Below are 17,570 nucleotides of genomic sequence, written 5' to 3' on the forward strand. Positions count from 1 at the left end.
GCCCAAACTCCGTGGTGGCTTTGAGCACCCACAGCTGAGCGAGTGGTGGCTCAGTTAGGTAGACAGTAGAAGCCCAGAGCACTAACCTCAAAAGCTGAAGTCTGACTACTGAGATAGGCATCAGGTGTCCTACTTCAGTTCTGCTTAGGTTTTTGTACCATCGCCTGAGTGCCTTTCACTAGTGCTTTAAGTGGCATGACTAATGTTTATCACGTTTACTCTCTCATCCTCTCCCCTGGGGTGGAAATGTATGTTTTGGCATTCATGTTTACATATATCCGCACACCCACTTTGCACATGGAGCAGGTGCTGGGAATGGGCGACAGGGGATGGATCTTTTGATTACTTGTTCTGTTCGTTCCCTCTGAAGCACCTGACATTGGCCACTGTTGGAAGACAAGATACTGGGTTAGAGGGACCATTGGTCTGACTCAGTATGGACGGCCTTATGTTATGTTAAGATGGCGAGGTTTATGGTGATCCTTCATTCCTGTGGGAGTTAATGCCACAGTCTTGGGCTGGCCCCTGGGAAAGCTTTGTCTCCTGGACACAAACTTCCCCTTTATTGTAGAAAGTTCCACTATGTCAGAGGAGTGAAGTTGCTGACCACAATCTTGTAGATAGTGGACCAAGCCCATTGAGTGTTTTGAAGATAAAGATTGAGACCTTGATTCTGTATTATTTGGAAAGTTAGAAACTATTGTTTTTCTCAGTAGTTGCTGCCTGTTTTTCTTTGGGACAACTTGTTCTTCACCCTTTCTGGGGTGATGGGAGGGGGCAAATGTTGTTGAGAGGTGATAGGCAGAAGAACTTTCGAAAATCTTGAAATTGGTTTTCAGGATAACTTGGTTAACTGAGATGCCCTCCCTGGGCTTTGCCTTCTGAATACAGGCCCCTGGAATCACCCATGATGATAGCTGAACCACTTTTTGTTGTGGGGGCAAAAGAAGCTTGTTTGCAGTGTTCCCAATGTTTGCAATTGTATTTCCAGTCTTGCAGTATTTGATGGTTTTCATAAAGCTCCAGCTCTGGGAGGCACATGATTATGTGAGACTCTCCGCTTCCATTTAAAAAAACTAAAAGGAAGTTTCTAGCCCTAATTTTTGCAGTGACAAACTTGAAAATGTGAACTTGGGTCTACCTTAATGACACAGAAGACAAATTAAAAGAACCCCAAATTTATTTTCACATTGCATACTTTTAAGCCTATCAAATGATTTTTGAACCATTGAGGTTGGCAATACTGTTAAGCTTAAAAAAAAAGCTATCTGTATTAATTATAATATAGATCACTGGTGGTTCTCTGCTTCTGTGTAGACTAAAGGCCTTGGATAATCCAAAAATGTTAATATTTTGAGAACCCAAGAAATGAATGGTCAATGAGATCGGTGTGTGTGAGGCTCTTCTTTGAAGTGGTGTGCAGAATGAAAAAGCTGGTAAATCACTAGAACAGATAGATTTGAAATATAGAAATTATTGACAATTTTTGTCTAACCTGTTTTAAAATGAGCATGTCAAGGAAAGACTAAGCTGAATTTACTACTTTGTTTGACTTAAGCTTTGACTATATTATGGACTTTTATAACAATTTCTACAGTGCTACCACCATTTCAGCTCTGTTAGTTTTAGAGTGGCAGTAACAGACTTTCACTTTGGGAAGGGGGAGTTTTGGTTAGCTTGGGCAACAAAATGGCAAATGAAATTTAATGTGGATAAATGTTAAGTAATGGACATTGGGGTGGGGGAAAAAAACAACTATGCATACAATATGATGGGGGCTAATTTAGCTACAACTAATCAGGAAAGAGATCTTGGAGTCATTGTGGATAGTTCTCTGAAGACGTCCACGCAGTGTGCAGTGGCAGTCAAAAAAGCAAACAGGATGTTAGGAATCATTAAAAAAGGGATAGAGAATAAGATGGAGAATATTTTATTGCCATTATATAAATCCATGGTATGCCCACATCTTGAATACTGCGTACAGATGTGGTCTCCTCATCTCAAAAAAGATATACTGGCATTAGAAAAGGTTCAGAGAAAGGCAACTAAAATTATTAGGGTTTGGAACAGGGGGTCCCATATGAGGAGAGATTAAAGAGGCTAGGACTTTTTAGCTTGGAAAAGAGGAGACTAAGGGGGGATATGATAGAGATATATAAAATAATGAGTGGTGTGGAGAAAGTGAATAAGGAAAAGTTATTTACTTGTTCCCATAATATAAGAACTAGGGGCCACCAAATGAAATTAATGGGCAGCAGGATAAAACAAATAAAGGGAAGTTCTTCACACAGTGCACAGTTAACCTGTGGAATTCCTTGCCTGAGGAGGTTGTGAAGGCTAGGACTATAACAGGGGTTAAAAGAGAGCTAGATAAATTCATGGAGGTTAAGCCCATTAGTGCCTATTAGCCAGGATGGGTAAGGAATGATGTCCCTAGCATCTGTTTGCCAGAGGGTGGAGATGGATGGCAGGAGAGAGATCACTTGATCATTACTTGTTAGGTTCACTCCCTCTGGGGCACCTGGCATTGGCCACTGTCGGCAGACAGGATATTGGGCTAGATAGACCTTTGGTCTGACCCAGTATGACCATTCTTATGTTCTTTTCTATCAGATTTGGTGATGGAACTTGACTGCTGTTGAAAAATGAATGAAAAGAGCAAATTGAGTTTCTAGGGCTTAAATGAAAGTGATTGTGATTGTTACAATGGATGGCTTAGTCTAGGCAAAAGAAGCGAAACATGGGTCTAACAGCCCACTGTCTCAGGTGGTAAATTCATTATTTTATTGTAATAATTAGAGAGTAAAGCACAAGTCTGCTTAGTGTATATTGACTTTTGCCTTGAAAGACACTTGTAGCATAGCTCTGTTCAGATCTGGAGTCTCTGCATCTAATCTAATTTTTTTTCTTTTGATTTTTATTTTTGTATTGTTTTCTGTTTCCAGTTGTGCCTATCAGTTGTCTAGGCGTGCCTGAAAGACTTTGCAGTATAAACATAGGCACAGCACTTAATTAATTGTTTAGGGTGGAAGGGAAGGAGGATCGTGCAGTATATGATTTGTTGGAAAGTATGTATGGAAAGCAGCAAAAATGTAATAGGACTAGTCTCTGAGCAGGTTTATTGGTTTCTATGACTAAGGTAGGCCTGTGTATTAGAGGCATGGCTCTTTACAGTTCCAGAGTATTTGCAGCTGTGCAACTGAATATCAGAAAATCCTTTTACTCTTTACATTGTGATGGTTTGGAATATGTGCATGACTCCTGACTACTTCCATTTGCTTATTCTTTGGGTAAAGGTATGTAAGGTATTTAGAATCCTTCTTAGGATGACTGCAAAATGACACTTAGGAATGCACTTCTAGGAGAAATACACATGAAGATGAGAAGAAATCACACATTTGCAGGTAGATGTTAGATTTAACTGTAAATAGTGTAGAGTAAGAAATATAAACTAGTTTTTAAGAAAAAGCTTTAACTTTTCATCTGTAATAGAGGAAACTTGAAACATAAATCTGTTTTAATTATTTTCCTTTTCTTGTCCATCTGATTATCTGTTTTTTATGCTTCTGCTTGTAACTGCTTCCAAATGACATTCCTGCAGTGCTGCTTCTCAGTTTCCTCATACTTTATTCTTATCAACTTCTGTATCTCTCTTTCTTTCAGGATGGATTGATTAAATAATTGATTTTAGTCATGTTTTGCATTTTTGCTTTTTAGGGATTTGCCAAAGAAAGATTGGTTCTCATTGGTTGATAACCATTAAAACATGTTGATTTGCAGTTAAATATAGCCTTTACACTAATTTTGGTGCTTCTTTTTGCTAACCAGGAGAATATGCTATCTCTGTACACATTTATTTAAGCAATTATATAGTGTAACTTTTTACTAGATGATTAATTTTTAATTTGTGACTTGGGCCAAGCTTTATTTGAATGGAAATCCAAATTCAATTAAAATGCACAAAAATATCATTTTATTTCTTATTAAATAAAACTACCATAAATGTGCTCAATATATAATCAAAAGGAGTTTATCAAAATGTGTTTTGCATTTAAAACTAATTGCTTTATTAAACCTAGGAAGTAATATCTGTACTAATGAACTGACTTGATTATTTCTGGTCACCATTATTTCAGGATTTTAGAACTGGAAGATGTCAGCCTCTTGCACCTAGTTTTTATTCAGAGATTGGAAGAGGAAAACATGTTCTATTTTTGTAACTCCAAAGTTAGTTTCTAAACTTTGAGCTAATCATAGAATTGATCTACAGTATTTGAATAAATTGAAATGAAGAACATATACTCTCTTCACCTGCAGAAGAGGCTACTGCTTTCAAAAGCTGGTTTAGCACTTCCACAAACTCTGGTTCCAGGTACTTAGCCAATGATTTCCAGCAGTTTAGTGGTCTGGCTTTCTTTAAAACTGGGCAGCAAACATATGGACTGCTTAATATTATGTTTTGTCTTTTAATTTAAATAAGTTTAGGCATTAACACAGTGTGTCCGTTTCAAATTTAATTTTAAATAGGTTTGTTTTAAATAAACCTGTATTTAATTTAAATGAAAGTGTAATTTAATTGTAAAACATCCAATTTCAATAGAATATGTTTGCAGTGTTAGGTTGACCTAACTATGTTAGATAGGATGAAAAATTTTTCACAGCCCTAAGTGGTGATGTTAGGTCAATCTAATTTTTAGGCGTTGATTAGGCCTATATATTGAATCACTTGTTGATTCTATACAGCATCAAGAAGTCTGAAGAAAACACAATCAACATCAATAATGAAATTTTGTAGAATGTTGATTCGTGTCCTCTTTTGTCTGTCTGTGTGCACAGGTTTGTATGTTCATTGTAATCATTTATGGTTTTTCTAGACTGTGAGTGAGAATACATTTGACTCTGGATGGAATGAACCTGAAAGGCAGATTCGTATTTCCATGACATTTCCCTAGAGATTTCATAATCTACTGTGAAAAAGCAGCTTCAGCTTCTTTTCCACTGTCCTCTCACCTTCCACTGACACGTCTTAATTTGATATTGATTTTTTTTTTCTGGTCATCAATCTGATTTCTCAGTGTTGTCTAGTAGTCTTGAGTGTTCTTGAAAATTGTCATCTGTTGGTTGATCTCCATATCTTCGGTTTTCCTTTCCACCTCCTGCAATCTTAACAGAAGCTTAGAACTTCTCCACTGCAACATGACTAAAATCAAACCATTAACAATGCCTGCTGAATGCTTAGCTACAAAGTGCAATGTGGCTTTATAAAAAAAGCTTCAAGGTTGAGCTCATACTTGTAACATATTTTTAGATAAATCCATGGGCAGTTTAAAGCAGCAGTAAAGGGGTTTGGATAATACACTCTGCAATACACATTAGAAGACAGTATCATCTGTCCCAATGAGTCTAGGATCCCAGAAAGCTAAATTCTGTCTCTAGAGTATGGTTTGTCAATTATCTGCACTTTTTGCTTCAGGTAAGCTCGACAGTTTAGTTGTATTTAGAATGCTTATTACAGGAAAGATCCAATTCTTTTCTGTTTCTTTGTTATGTTTTTTATTTACATCCCTGTATCTTTCTGCTTGTTTCATTTTCAGCCAGACTTTGATGTCGATCACTTTGTGTCTGACTGCAGAAAGCGTGTCCAGTTGGAAGAGCTCAGAGATGATCTGGAGCTCTATTACAAACTCCTTAAAACTGCCATGGTAGAACTCATAAACAAGGACTATGCAGATTTTGTTAATCTTTCAACAAATCTGGTAAGTTTTCAAGTTGAATGATGTGTGTGAGAGTGTTTTAGTGTGATTTTTAATTACAACACAAAATTGTGAATGTCTTTCTTTCCTAGCATGTTAGGTAAAGAAGCCTTGAATTCTTGCCCCTCAAATTGAGAGAGACTGGAAAACACTTATGTGCTGTACCTGTATTTTCTATATAACTGCTTTGTCTGCAGTAAAATGAAAAGCAATAACTGCAATTTCTTTAAAGATCATGGATTTAGTATGAAGGCAGTAAATAATTGTTGAGAATTCCCCAACCCCCTTAAAATGTGAAAAGCCTCTAATACATGTAAAGCTCCAGATATCTGAATTATTAAAACTGAGTGACACAGATCTAAGATTCCCATAAGAATCCTTCAGAAATGGCCATACTTATAAGTATGCACACTATGTAACAAGTCGGTACTGTTCAATCCAGTTGACCAAGTACTACAATTCATTTTTCAAATGGAAATGTCTCATTGCACTTCTGTATGGTGTGCATTGGGATGCATAGTACAAATATATAGTTTGCATAGTTTTTCATTTTTCTTCTTGTCTCTTCTGATTTTTGTGTGCCTTCCTTGTAGTATTAAATGAGCATACTGGCACATCACTAATAAATATGAACCAAGATGAGATGACTTTTTTGTGAGGATTGTATAGGTCTATAAAACAGTGCTGTATCTAATGGATACAGTCAATAATGAATTCACATGTTAAGTGAAACAAACATTATTATAATCAAATAGTTTTCCAACTGTATGTTTTGATTATTTCTGTAGGTTGGCATGGATAAGGCCCTTAATCAGCTTTCAGTGCCATTGGGACAGTTACGAGAAGAGGTCATGGTATGTTTGAAATAATCCATATATACCTGAAAATAGTTGGGTAAACTTACATCTCATACTATATCTTATGAAAATTAATTGCCTTTTAAATTCCTCAAATTGATAATTGTTTTATCAGAGTCTTGTCTTTGAAAATGAGAAATGTAAGACGACATTTCCTGTTCATTGTTTTAGAGGACAGTGTGATATAAGAGTTCTGTCATAGCAGAAGTAATTTTTCATTTTCTGTAATGCTGTCCATCCAAGGACCTCAAGTGATTTAAGGACATAAATGAATAAGCCGCACGAAACCACTGTGTAGTGAAGAATTAGCACTATTCTGCACATGAAATTGAGGCACAGAGTGATTAAGGATGTCTACAGCAGAACCAGGAATAGCGGGTATATCTCCTCCCTCCCAGTTGTATACGTTATCCACAAAGACATCTTTCCTCCCCTTCTCCTTTGAGACCTTTGTTACAGTAGTTCACCTAGCATGACTTGCATTTAGCAGCTGAAATATATTGCTAAAAATCTTCACAGCTGTTCCTAGAGGATTTTTGTTGAAAATTTGACTTATAACCTCATCTTTTTGAGGGGGAAAATGCCCATGTGCTAGAACCTTATCTTTCCTCCATGGTGGAAAAATGTTTAAATACACATAAATAAAGCATAAGTAAAAGGGACACAGTCAGCTTAAAAAAAAAATCACACTTCTGTCTGAAAACGTACTGTTTGTTTCAAGTAACACTTAGGTAAATTTAAGAGAGGTAAGCAATGAGGTCCCCCAAAGATCTGTATTGGGACCTGTGCTGTTCAACTTATTCATTAATGGTCTGAAAAAGGGAGCAAACAGTGAAGTGGCAAAGTTTGCAGATGTTAAAAAATTACTCCAGATAGTTAAGTCCAAAGCTAACTTCATGAGGTACAAAGGAATCTTTCAAAACTGGGCAACAAAATGGCAGATGAATTTCAGTGTTAAGTGCAAAATAATGCATGTTGGGAAAAATAATCCCAACTACATATGTATAATGGGGTCTAAATTAGCTGCTATCACTCAAGAAAGATCTTGGAGTCACCATGGATAGTTCTCTGAAAACTTCCACTCAGTGCCCAGTAGCATTCAAAAAGCAAACAGAATGTTAGGAACTATTAGGAAAGGGATAGAAAATAGGACAGAAAATATCATATCACTATATAAATCCATGGTGCACCCACATCTTGAATACTGTATTCAGTTCTGGTTGCCCCATCTCAGAAAAGATATAATAGAACTGGAAAAGGTTCAGAGAAGGGCAACAGAGGTGATCAAGGATATGGGACGGCTTCCATGTGAACAGAGACTAAAAAGAGTAGGGTTGTTCTGTTTAGAGACACTAAAGGGGGGATCTGATAGATCTGTAAAATCGTGACTGGCATGGCAAAAGTGAATAGAGAAGTGTTATTTACCCTTTCCTGCAGAGGTCACCTGATGAAATTAACGGGCAGCCGATTAAATACAAACAAAAGGAATTATATTTTCACACGTTGCACAATTAGCCTGTGGAACCCTTTTCCATGGGATGTTTCCATGGGATGTTGGCCAAAAGTATAACTGGGTTAAAAAAAGAACTAGGTAAGTTCATGGCGAATAGGTCCATCAGTGGCTATGAGCCAGGATGGTCAGGGATGCATCCCTATGCTCAGGATGACCCTAAACCTCTGATTGCCATATGTTGGAAGGGAAAGACATGGTGGGTCTTTCCAGCTGCCCTGTTCTGTACACTCCCCCTGAAGCTCTGGTACTGGCTACTGTTGTAGACCAAATATTGGGCTAGATGGACCATTGGCCTGACCCAGTATGGCCGTTTTTAAATATAACTGAAAATATTATTCCTCTATTTCAGTTTTATTTACTTTATGCATTTGAGAGCAATTCATGTACTGTATATTTCAACTTGTTTCCTCTGTATCTCAGTTAATCAGTTTTCCCTATTGTTTGTTTGTCTCTTACATCATAACAGGAAAGAGAGAATTTTTTTAAAACAATATGAAAATGATTGCAAACCCATAAAAATTAACAGTTCTTAAGGACAGCCAAACCCTTCTTTTTTTAATTGACACAAATTGGTGTGTTCTTGGGCTTAAATTTTTCCATATCACTAAGCCAAATTTTCCAAATTAATTCATGTCTCTCTCAGAGTCTTAAGTCGTGCGTGAATGAAGGAATTCGGGCAGTAGATGAACATATGTCTAAACAAGAGGATATCAGAAGAAAAAAGGTACAACAGACAAATAGCTGGGGGAAGAAAATACACTAATTAGAGTTATGTATTCCCTCTCCCCCCAACTGTTAAAACAAGACATTCAGAGAGATGGCTGTGTCTATCCATATCGTACTGTGCGCTGCTTTTATACATGTAAAAGTTAGACATCCATTGTTTGGAGACTCCTGGTACTATAAAGTGAGTGATGGTCAATCAATCATAATCCCAGATTTCCTTTTATCATTAAGTCAAGCCATTCCTACTATTAGCACTTACTCTACTTGTCACTCTATATAAAAAAAAAGCCTGCACTACTATTTCCATTTCATACTGGTGTGTAAACTTCCACATAATTTAAATGTAGTATAATAAACCTGGAGAGAAAAATGTTTAATTTTTGACTTATGCAAAAAAAAATTAATTTATTTTGAGGTGGAAGAACAAGAATTATTTGAACATGTACTAAAATGTAATGTAGTTCCTATTATGCTTAACACCATTATACCTAAGTAGAATCATAGAAATGTAGGGCTGGAAGGGATCTCAAAGTGATCAAGTCCAGCCCCTCAACTGAGGCAGGACTAATAAGCCTAGGCCATCCCTGACAGGTGTTTTTCTAACCTGTTCTTAAAACCTCCAGTGATGGGGATTCCACAGTCTGCCTTGGAAACCTATTCCAGATCTTATCTACCCATATAGTTAAAGTTTTTCCTAATATCTAAACTAAATCTCCCTTGCTGCAGAGTAATCCCATTACTTCTTGTCCTACCTTCAGTGGACGTGGAAAACAGTTGATCATGGTCCTCTTTGTAATAGCCATTAACATATCTAAAGACTGTTCTCATGTACCCCTTCAGTCGTCTTTTCTCAAGATTAAATATGCCCCGTTTTTAAACCTTCCTCATAAGTCAGGTTTTCTAAACCATTTATCATTTTTGTTGCTTTCCTGTGGACTCTTTCCAATTTGTCCACGTCTGTCTTAAAGTGTGGCTAAACTGGTATATAATTTCCTGGGTCCTCTTTGTTCTCCTAAACAAATTCAGATTCTTAAGAAACTTTCAACCAAAAATGTGAAGAGTGGCCCCAATACCATTCTTAGAGTTGTTAATTAGAAAATGGAGACTGAAACTGGAGATGAACATGATGATAAATATTGCTTTATTTACAGATGAGTGTCTTGAGACTTATTCAAGTTATTCAATCAGTTGAAAAAATTGAGAAAATTCTACACTCCCAAAGCTCTAAAGAATTGTCCTTATTAGAAGCAAACAGGTAAGGATTGTGCAAACATTCAAGATCTATTCCTAATCAACAAGTGCAGTTTGTTCCATTGTTGTACTGTACCAGAATTTACAAATACTCTTACACATGTTTAGACTTTTAAATATGGTGGAATGACAGCAAGACCACAGTTAAGATAGTGCCATAGTTCTAAATTTTACAGGATTCTTAAAATCTCAGTTTTCGTTCTGCAAAATTATGAAAGAGTTTTTTGAGTAAAAGTGGATTGTTGCATGCTCATTAATCAATTTTTAAAAAGTACATTTTTGACATTTTGTAGTGTTGTTTTTTTTCAGAATCCATTTGCCAATAATCTGTAATATCTCTGGCTCTGAAATCCTCCCATGTTTCGGCAAATGTACCATTTACTCCAGTACCGTTGGGAGTAAAACAAAAAGTGGCTTCTCCTGTTTCCTTGACTTTTTCACATAACTGAAAAGAAAATTGCCAACAGCATGATGATGTATATAGGATTGACGATGTAGTATCTGTGGTGGAGGGGAGCTTCATGAAAAGCCAGTCTGGTACTTGGACTTCTCAGACAACTTCAGGGACAAGTTCCCCTCTCTGCCTCTAAGGTCATCATCGATTTTCGAGGATCGAGGGATCGATATCGATCTCTATCATATCATATCGATCCATCCCGCGCTTATCGATTCCGAACTCCACCCGAACCGGCGCGGTGGCGCAGGATGGTGAGAGCGGGGGGACATCCCCGCGCCGATCTCGCGGAGACGGGAAAGATAAGAAGATAGCTATACTTCAGCACGTTTTTTATTCACGCTGAAGTTGCGATCTCTTATATTTTTTTCCCCAGTGTGTAGACCAGCCCTAAGCAAAGATGGGTGGGACTTCTCTCTCCAGTTGCCATGGGGCTGAAGTACCAGACGTGATCCTCACATACCTCACCTTGCCAGCAAACTAGCTGTAGTTCATAGGCAGGGGAAATGCTAGTCTTGTGTGCGCCGTTTTGGTGCATGAGATCAGCTCCACTGCTCTTCAGTTGTGGTACAAGGGGGCATGACTAGGGGACGGGACCAATATGGGAGGATTAGGCGGGAGAGTGGATATAGGAGCCCTGCACACACCCTCTCCTCCTATGTAAAGGGGGAACACAGTGAAAGCTGAGACTGGGTGTGAGAAGAACAGTTCAATTTTAGGGAATGGGGAAGCTTAGTGCAGCCATGCTGGGATGAAGGCATGGCTATTTCCTCAGAGACGGCCCTCATTAATGCTGCCATGCCACAGGAGATGGGCAAAGAGGGGGTTTCCTTCATCAGATAGATTTGTTCCTTTCCAGAGCTGTTGAGTTCTGTAAAACTGGTTTCCCCCGTGACAACAGGCAGGACCATCATTGCAGGGACCAATGTTGTGGGCTGCTAAGGAATGATCTTGTGCCCACTATGCCTGCCTCTTACCATTATTCACAGGGAAAACATTGTAACTCTGACCTCGTGCCCTGCCTCCTCCATGTTAGAGCTGAGAGTTGGGTGGGGAGCAGTGTGCATCTGGCCATTAGGTGGAAGTGATTTTGTTTGTGGAGACCTTATTGTGTATTGAACTGCAAGTTCTAACCTAACACACACACATTCTTTTTTAGCCCACTTTTGACTGGACAGATTTTAGAGAGAATTGCCACAGAATTTAACCAATTACAATTTCATGCAGTACAAAGCAAAGGAATGCCTCTTTTGGACAAAGTGAGACCAGTAAGTACCACTGTTACCCTGCTTAACCTTCATTAAATCTAACACATGCAGTAGGTACAGAAATACTGACATTACATCAACAATAATGTTTAAATTAGTTCTGGGCAAAACAGGTTCCTAGTTTAAAACATTCCTTTACCAGTGCTATCTTCTATGGGTGTTCATGCTGTTATTTTCCAACATCTTTCAGATGAACAGTTGAGAATAGGAATAGAAAATAAGAAATTATATTAAATGTCAGCATAACATTTTATCCTTAGTCTAAATCTAGCCTTGGTACTCAGGGGAATTAATAACTATGGTTATCTTATACAAACTGAAGCATAAACAGTTGAGTGTGTCCACAGTAGCTACCCTGAATTGATTAAAGGTTTGCCTTTGTGTCCATAGCAGTGCTGCCTTAAACTGATTGAGGTGTGGTGGCTGTTATTTTTGATGGCTTCTTCAGCCAGTGAGCTACCTCTTAGGGTATGTCTACATTGCAATTAGACCAGTGATGGGCAGCCTGTGGGCCACATGCTGCCCATCCGGGTAATCCGCTGGCGGGCCGCGAGACAGTTTGTTTACATTGACCGTCTGCAGGCATGGGGCTGCAGCTCCCAGTGGCCATGGTTCACCATTCCCAGCCACTGGGAGCTGCGGGCTGCCATGACTGCGGACTGTCAATATAAAGAAATGGTCTTGTGGCCTGCCAGCAGATTACCCTGACAGGCTGCATGCGGCCTGTGAGCAGCAGGTTGCTCACCACTGAATTAGACACATACAGCTCGCCTGTGCTAGCTGGGTTGGGCTGTGGTGCTGTTTGAAGCATAGACGTTCAGGTTCAGGCTGCATTCCGAGCTCTGAGACTCCCCCCACCTTGCAGGGTCCCATATCTCAGGCTCCAGCCCGAGCTCAAATGTGAACACCACAATTAAACAGACCCATATCCTGAGTCCCATGAGCCCAAGTCAGCTGACCTGGGCCAGCCGCGGGTCTTTAATTGCAGTGTTGCACTAACCCAGAGCTCAGACCAAGCACCCCATGAACTTGAGTCAAACTGGGACCAAGGGTTCAAACTCCAGTTCATTGCAGTGTAGAGACGGTCCCCCTGACTCTGGGAGTTCTATGAAAGTATCCCACTGGTGGACTTTTTGTCTTCTGAACAGTCAGATGTATTGGACAGTCAAGTTTTCCCATACTGCACCACAAACAAAGGGCTAGAGTGGCCACATTTTGGGAGAGCACTAGGAAGTCTGGGTTATGAGTGGTTGGACTCGGGCCCTCATAATGCCGTGTACATGATAGAGCCCAGGTTGGGACCCAGGGTTCAACAATTCCTAACCTGGGGTTACAAATGAGCGTAGATGCTCAAGCCCTAGGTTAACAAACCCAGGGTCTGCTAACTCATGTTCTAACAACTCTGGGCTTATATTGCATTGTAGACATTCCCTCAGTTCTGTCTAGTACTCCCCTCTGCCCAGCCCCACTCAGCTAATGCCCCCTGACATCCTACACCAGCATTGCAATTGTGTATCGCAGACTGCATGTAGCAGTTTGAACCACAGGTGGTTCACAAGGCCACCGCTTGAAGCTGGCAGTTGAACTACCAGCTGAGAATAGTGCAGGGGGAAAGGTGGGAACATCAGTGGAATATTTCAAGAGGAGCAAAACTGTGGGGTGCTCCCTGTGAGGTGCCTTCCCTATAAATGCTCTCAGCCAGTGACGCAGCTGTGTGTTTTCAAATGATTATTTGCAGCTGGTGACCTACAGTTGGATTGCCAGCTTAACCTGTTCAGGATGGATTCTGGGAGCATTTCCAAGGAGATAATTTTTTAGGAGAATACTTTGAGAGGGGGGCATAAAAGGGACTTGACTGGGGGTCAACAGTTGAATAATCCGCTTCATATTGGGAGCCATTCAGGGGTGAGCTGGAGCCAGTTCGCATGAGCCAGTTGTTAAATTTAGAAGCGTTTTTTAGAACCGCTTGTTAACTGGCTTCCCTGCAAGGGAAGCTTTGATGGGCTCTGGCCGGGAAGCCTGTAATTCCTCCCCTCGGCCACCGGGGGGCGCTGCGCTGCAAGAGCCATGCGGGCTGCCTCCTGACCCTGTTGCTGCTGCTGCTCCTTGGATCTCTGGACCTGGGGCTCCTGCTGCTGCCTGGTGGGTCCCTGGCTGCGTCCTGCTGCTCGGGCTGCTCCCAGCCACTCTCCCCGGGTGAGTACCTGCCCCCCGTGCCCACAGCCAGCCCCTGCCCCCCCCACCACCCTCCCTGCCCCCCTGCCACAGCCCCTGCCACCTTCCCTGCCACAGCCCCTGCCTCCTGCCCCCCTCCCTGCCCGCAGCCAGCCCCTGCCACAGCCACCCCTGCCACAGCCCCTGCCCACAGCCCCTGCCACCCCCCATGACCCCTGCCACAGCCCCTTTCCCCACCACAGCCCGTCTGCACCAGCTGCCCACAGCCAGCCCCTGTTGCAGCCAGCCCGTGTCACACTCCCTGCGTCCAGCTAGCCCATCCCCACGCCCCTGTCTGCAGCCAGCCCCATGTCCACTGGTGCCCTGCAGTTCTCAGGGCAGTAACCCTGCACACCTGCTTCAATAAGTGGGGACAAGGAGCAGCTGGGACCCACGTGCACATCCTAGGGTGACCAGACAGCAAGTATGAAAAATCGGGACGGGGGTGAGGGGTAATAGGAGCCTATATAAGAAAAAGACCCAAAAATTGAGACTGTCCCTATAAAATTGGGACATCTGGTCACCCTAGCACACCCCAAGAGAGTGGCGGGGACCCACACATGTGAAATGGAGCTCATTTCTAGTTCAGCCCCATCTTTTTAAAAAAGAACTTTAGGTAGGGTTAACATCTGTATTTTCCCAGAGATGTCAGGCTTTTAGGTTCTTAAATCGCTGTCTGGGTGGTAAATTTTAAAAATTCCTCCCGGGAAAATACGGATGTATGGTAACCCTATTGGTGCAAAAAATAAATACTGTGGCACATCCCTTAAATCAGAACTTTTTATAGGGAACCGGTTGTTAAGGTTTTAGCAGCTCATTACTGGAGCCATTAGGTGTACAGTGGGACACTAACTGGGGGAATCTCCTGGAAGGGCATGGCCAAGGGGGTATTTCTGGGGAGAGTGTTGGGAATGAGTGGGGCTTAAGTGGAGGAGATATTGCCAGAGGGAGACCCTCCTCCAGCAAACTTAAAGGAGGTTTGCTGGCTGAAGCAGCTGCTAGCCCTGGCAGCTGCCTACCATGGCAGTGCTTCATTTGTGCTAATAAGATGCAGTCATATTGGTGCTCAGTTCTTTGACCTGAAATGTTTGGGACTCAATCACTGCTTTTTTCATAAAATCCAGGGGTAAATGTCACAATTGTTACCACTAGCAATTGATTCAATGGGTTTGTGTGCGTTGACACAAGGTGTAGGTTAGTTAATTGGGGAGAACAATTGTTGACATCATTTCTCCCATGTCAGTCAGACCCTAGATTGTTTACCAGATTGATTTTTCAATATACAAAAGAAAATAGTTTTTTTTCTAGTTTAACATTGTTAAATCGAGTAATTTCATGATATGGAGTTAAATATACAGTAATAATCCATAGGTTTATTTTAATCATTGGATTTTAATGTTACTACAATTCTGAATGTACACATTTTAATTTAAAAAACGTGTGTTGACGTTGGTAAATCTTCTTGCACATAACTCCTGTAAAGAGGGCAATGCTCTTTTTTTATTCTCTCTCTCCTTTTTTGTAGCGTATAGCTGGAATAACAGCTATGTTGCAGCAGTCTCTGGAAGGGCTGCTCTTGGAAGGCCTTCAAACTTCCAATGTTGACATAGTACGTCACTGCTTACGGACCTATGCAACAATTGACAAAACACGAGATGCAGAGGCATTAGTTGGCCAGGTTCTTGTAAAACCATACGTAAATGAGGTAAGATAAGAGCCAAAGAAAAGTAACTGGCTTGGGAAAATAATTTGTTTACCTGTGAACATGCCTAGCTTCCCTTGTGCTCCCTCTGAGTGCAGTTAACACCTTCAAAACTCCTATTTCCAGCTTCAGGTTGTTTGATAGTATCCCCTAATATCAGTATCCAATTTCAATTATCTTAAATAAATTAGGCATGGGCAATAGAAAAATCAAAATAAAACAGAAGCAAAATATAATTATAACTAAGGTTAGACTACAATAAGTGTAACTGGTAAGGCCAGACCTGTTAATTATAGAATATTGGTTAAACAAGTTGAAAATCTCAGATTTCAGATATTCTGCTCTTGACAATGCATTCTGTTTCAATCTCACCATCTTTCTCCAGGGTCAGGAAGTATCTGATCTCTCTGATCTTATCTGTACTGTCAGTTCTGGTGGAAGGCTTCCACCATTGCACGAGTGTTGATGCAGCTCTACTGGCAATGGTGGAAATAATGTTAGTGTAAACCAGCCATGCCAGGGTTTTTTCCACAGTGTCAAGACATGCTTTGGCCTGGATTATTCAATTTGGAAGTTAAAAGTGCTGGTGGCTAATCTACACTACTGTTCCCACTGTTTCTAGCACTGGTGCTGCTGCACTGTTGGTAATGTAGTGGTGGAAGACTTCCCTAAAATTGCCAATGTGGACAAAGCCTTTGTTAGCTGCCCAGATGTTTGTAAACCTTTTCTACACTGGAAACTTCCCTCTTCCCCCACAAAAAAAAATCTGGACTAGTAAAAGCAATAGTCAGAAAACTAATGTATACTTGGCATCAGCTGGTCACTGGCACTTCTACCAGCTGATCAACACTAGCACTCCCACCATCACTGCTGCTGGTTCAACTTAAGGGATGCAAATTGACTTGGCCATGGTAAACAAGGCCTCGAGCTCTGTCTGGGGCATCATGCTAAGGTCTGTGTAATAGTTTCGGGGTAAGTGAACCTGTATTCACCCCTTCATGGTCTACTCCAGGAGTTCTCAGTCAGGTCTTAGGTCTCTGGTTGTCACTTGTCCCAATTTCTTCTGACCAGGAAAGTTTTAAGACTGCACAGCTTCCCTGTGATATCCCCAGCAAGCCAGTCTGCCTAATGGTCAGTGATAGTGCTTTTCTTTCCGAGGGTGTGAACAGAGTTTTGCCAGCAGTTATTACACTGCCCTTTATAAGCAAGCCCAGTTATTCCTAAAGTAAAAAGATTTCAGAAAAAAACATAAACAACAAAAGGTCCTAGACGCATGCTAAAAGCTTATTAGGGATCACCCATCGGTCTTGGGGGTCCTGGTAGGCCAAAGTCTTTCCAACCCTCCTGCAGGGGTTGAGGCCCTCTTGGACAGAAGGTCCCATCTGTTGCTGGAACAGAAAAAAGGCCTGGAGTCCATTTAAATTCAGCCTTCCTATAGCAAACCCGCCTTTCTTTGTCTTCCTAGTCTCTGGAAACCCATTTTGAACCAGAATTCACGAACTTTGTCAGGGAATGCTACTTCTCTGGAGGTGTGAGTGATTCACCTTAATCACATCCCACTCTTGTAGTTCCTGAATGATCTGTGGTGGTAACCCTCCCAAGTGTAGAAGACCACTATCTTGCATACAATCTCTGGCCCACAGTGATACGTAAACTTAATACAGTGTGTTCCCCCAGAGATATTGCACGCGGTTTCAATATCTGTCATGGTAATAAAACCCCATCATTAGCATATCTGGCATTAGGTCATTCCTCATTTTCAAATAGACATAGAAAATAAGTTTACAGTAGTTTTAATTAAGTTCCTGATCTTCATACTGGTGTCACTTCCT

General features: G+C 40.8%; 1 protein-coding gene across 1 annotated transcript in view; it reads left to right on the forward strand.

The window, feature by feature from the left end:
* The window catches only part of COG2 (component of oligomeric golgi complex 2), a 46,236-nt gene that overhangs the window by 700 nt on the left and 27,966 nt on the right, over positions 1–17,570 (forward strand). Inside the window, exons 2-7 of the mRNA XM_039531679.1 lie at positions 5,595–5,756; positions 6,542–6,607; positions 8,767–8,847; positions 10,001–10,104; positions 11,714–11,822; positions 15,562–15,741. Coding sequence (XP_039387613.1) covers positions 5,595–5,756; positions 6,542–6,607; positions 8,767–8,847; positions 10,001–10,104; positions 11,714–11,822; positions 15,562–15,741 — 702 coding nt within the window. The remainder of the gene's footprint in view (positions 1–5,594; positions 5,757–6,541; positions 6,608–8,766; positions 8,848–10,000; positions 10,105–11,713; positions 11,823–15,561; positions 15,742–17,570) is intronic.

Source organism: Mauremys reevesii, linkage group 3 (genome assembly GCF_016161935.1).
Source record: "Mauremys reevesii isolate NIE-2019 linkage group 3, ASM1616193v1, whole genome shotgun sequence".
Taxonomy (NCBI): Eukaryota; Metazoa; Chordata; order Testudines; family Geoemydidae; genus Mauremys; species Mauremys reevesii.